Source organism: Nothobranchius furzeri, chromosome 12, assembly GCF_043380555.1.
Source record: "Nothobranchius furzeri strain GRZ-AD chromosome 12, NfurGRZ-RIMD1, whole genome shotgun sequence".
Classification (NCBI taxonomy): Eukaryota; Metazoa; Chordata; class Actinopteri; order Cyprinodontiformes; family Nothobranchiidae; genus Nothobranchius; species Nothobranchius furzeri.
Genome location: NC_091752.1, coordinates 63,903,869 through 63,906,368, shown reverse-complemented (window position 1 = coordinate 63,906,368; position 2,500 = coordinate 63,903,869). Strand labels below are relative to the sequence as shown.

General features: G+C 46.4%; 1 protein-coding gene across 1 annotated transcript in view; it reads right to left on the bottom strand.

Annotated features, from left to right (window-relative positions):
- The window catches only part of myo15aa (myosin XVAa), a 93,251-nt gene that overhangs the window by 19,657 nt on the left and 71,094 nt on the right, over window positions 1–2,500 (bottom strand). The window contains exons 43-44 of the mRNA XM_070542818.1: window positions 614–729; window positions 282–400 (exon numbers count right to left, since the gene is read on the bottom strand). Coding sequence (XP_070398919.1) covers window positions 282–400; window positions 614–729 — 235 coding nt within the window. The remainder of the gene's footprint in view (window positions 1–281; window positions 401–613; window positions 730–2,500) is intronic.

The following is a 2,500-nucleotide window of genomic DNA, read 5'->3' as shown; positions in this document are numbered from 1 at the left end:
CACTTCGTCAGTGACACAAGCTAACAGACCCTTTATAACGAGACGTACAAAATCAAGTGGGTCTTGTGGTTAAAGAAGTATGCTCATTAAAGTGTGAGTACGTCATCTGTGCCTCACTAACAGTTTTTTAAAAATGCCTTTGGGACTAATTGTCTTGAATGATTAAAATGTAGTTAACAAAGCCTCTGACTCATTTGATCAACCTTTTTAATCAAGTCCCACCCCTACAAACAACACAACATAATTAATAATTAATAATGACAACTTTCTATCGGGTTCACCTGTAGGGCCTGAGAACTCTGAAGTAATCCGAGGCTGAAGAGCTGCTCTTCACCAGCCTCAGCAGCTTGATCCCTTTATGAGACACAGACAACACCTGCACTCCAGTTCCCACACTGCCCTGAAACACACACACACACACACACACACACACACACACACACACACACACACACACACACACACACACACACACACACACACACACACACACACACACACACACACACACACACACACACACACACACACACACACACACACACACGCAGGCCATCTGAAAAAGGAAGACTACCGTTTACCTTAAACTACATTGAATGGGACAGAAACTCACTGAGGCTGGGAAGAGGCGGGAGAAATAAATCTCCCATGAGTCCTTGGCCATGGCGACCACTTTCTTCTTGATGTTTTCATCGTGAGTCCCTGATGACTGGTCCACTTTGTTCTCCGCTGTTGTAGAGACACAATGATCAGAGGTGTCAAGAGGTCAAAAACGTCTCTCCGTCTCCCTGAAGCTGGGATGGTCGAGTTTGTGTTTCCGCCTGTTTTATCAATCGATCCTGTTTAATTAAATCGGTCTTTAAGTTTCACATCTTAGGGTGCGTAAAGCCCACATATTCATAGATGTTTAACCCTCCCACTGTCCTAACGGGTGACCCCGCGAGGAAAGTTGACCATTGAGCAGGACTGATGGTTTATTCCTTGAGGTCCACGTGGCAGGGGAGAGGTGGTGCTCACTCCTCACCCCTGCCACGTGGACCTCAAGGGATAAACCATCAGTCCTGCTCAATGGTCAACTTTCCTCGCGGGGTCACCCGTTAGGACAGTGGGAGGGTAAAAAAATCTACTCCCCTTCAATTTTTGACTTTTTGTCATGGTCTGCGTCTCCCTCATGTGTCTCCTTGTGTGCTCCATCCCCCTCTAGGATCCCCTTAAGTGTCTCCTTGTGTTCCTCACGTGTCCCCTGGTCTGCAGCCCCTTCAGGTTCTCCCTCCCAGATCCTGTGCTCCCATTGGTCTCCCCTAGTCACCCCTCTGTAGTTTTTCTGTTGGTTCAGCTTTTCATTTAATTCGTCTCTTTTAGTGTGTTTCTTTACCCACCATGTTTTTTTTAGTTTTCCTTCCTCCTTAGAACACTAGTTATTTATCTCGCTCTTCTTGTCTTTAGATTTTGCTTTTGTTCTTAGGTCATGTTATTTTCCCCTCCTCAGCTCACCTTCCTCTCCCTGATTAGTTCATTGTTTTCACTAGGTTTCTCTCCCCACGCGCCTGCAGCTCATCTCCCACTCATCCTGCCCCGGTGTATTTAACACGGTCTGCGTCTCAGGCCCTGTCCACACGTAGCCGGGGATCTGCCAAAACGTAGATATTTCTCTACGTTTTGGCCTGTCATCCACACGAAAACGGAGTTTTTTCACACGAAAACGGATCTTTTTAAAAACTCCGGCCAAAGTGAAGATCTGCGTTTTCTCCGTTTTGGGTGTCTGCGTGTGGACGGACAAAACCGGAGTTTTAAGGTCCGCAACGTCACTTTCCGCGACAAAAAAATGCTGACATCACGTGTGCGACCTGTGTTTACACTAGCCGACAGCACGGATGCCCTCAGAGCTGCGCTCGCTTTATCAATTGTCCAAGCGTTTTTTGCTTGTTTGTTTTTGCAAGCGGAATTACTGCTCCTCGCGGAAGACCACAGACGAAGGATGAGGTTAAGAACGGGGGAAGGACTGCCGCCTACAGGTCTGGCATGTCCTTAACAACGTATTTATCCGGGTACGTGTGGACAGTTTTTTTTTAAACGAGGTGGTGTGGATGCAAGTTTTTGGAGGGGCAGATATTCGTTTAAAAAAAAACCCGGCTACGTGTGGACTAGGCCTCAGTGTGTTGTTGGGTCATTGTGTTGTGTCAGCCTTGTCTCGTTGCCCTCTCCACGTATTTGAATCTGTCTTGGTCTTTGCGTTCTTGGATGTCTTTAGGTTTTGTTAGCAGGGATTCTTGGATTTTGGTTTTTGGCTTCCTGCCTCTTTTTTTTTATTTACTCTGTGATAAACGATTTTACGTTTTTTTTTCTACCAACTCTGTCGTCTGGAGTCTCTGCATCTTTGGGTCCTAACCTCCTCTTGGCTCACAACGTGACACTTTTAGCAGCAGATTTAGGAAACAAGGACGTCTCAAATGCACATCTGCTCTCATTTTAGCCACAACCTGATGATGAACTGTCTAGT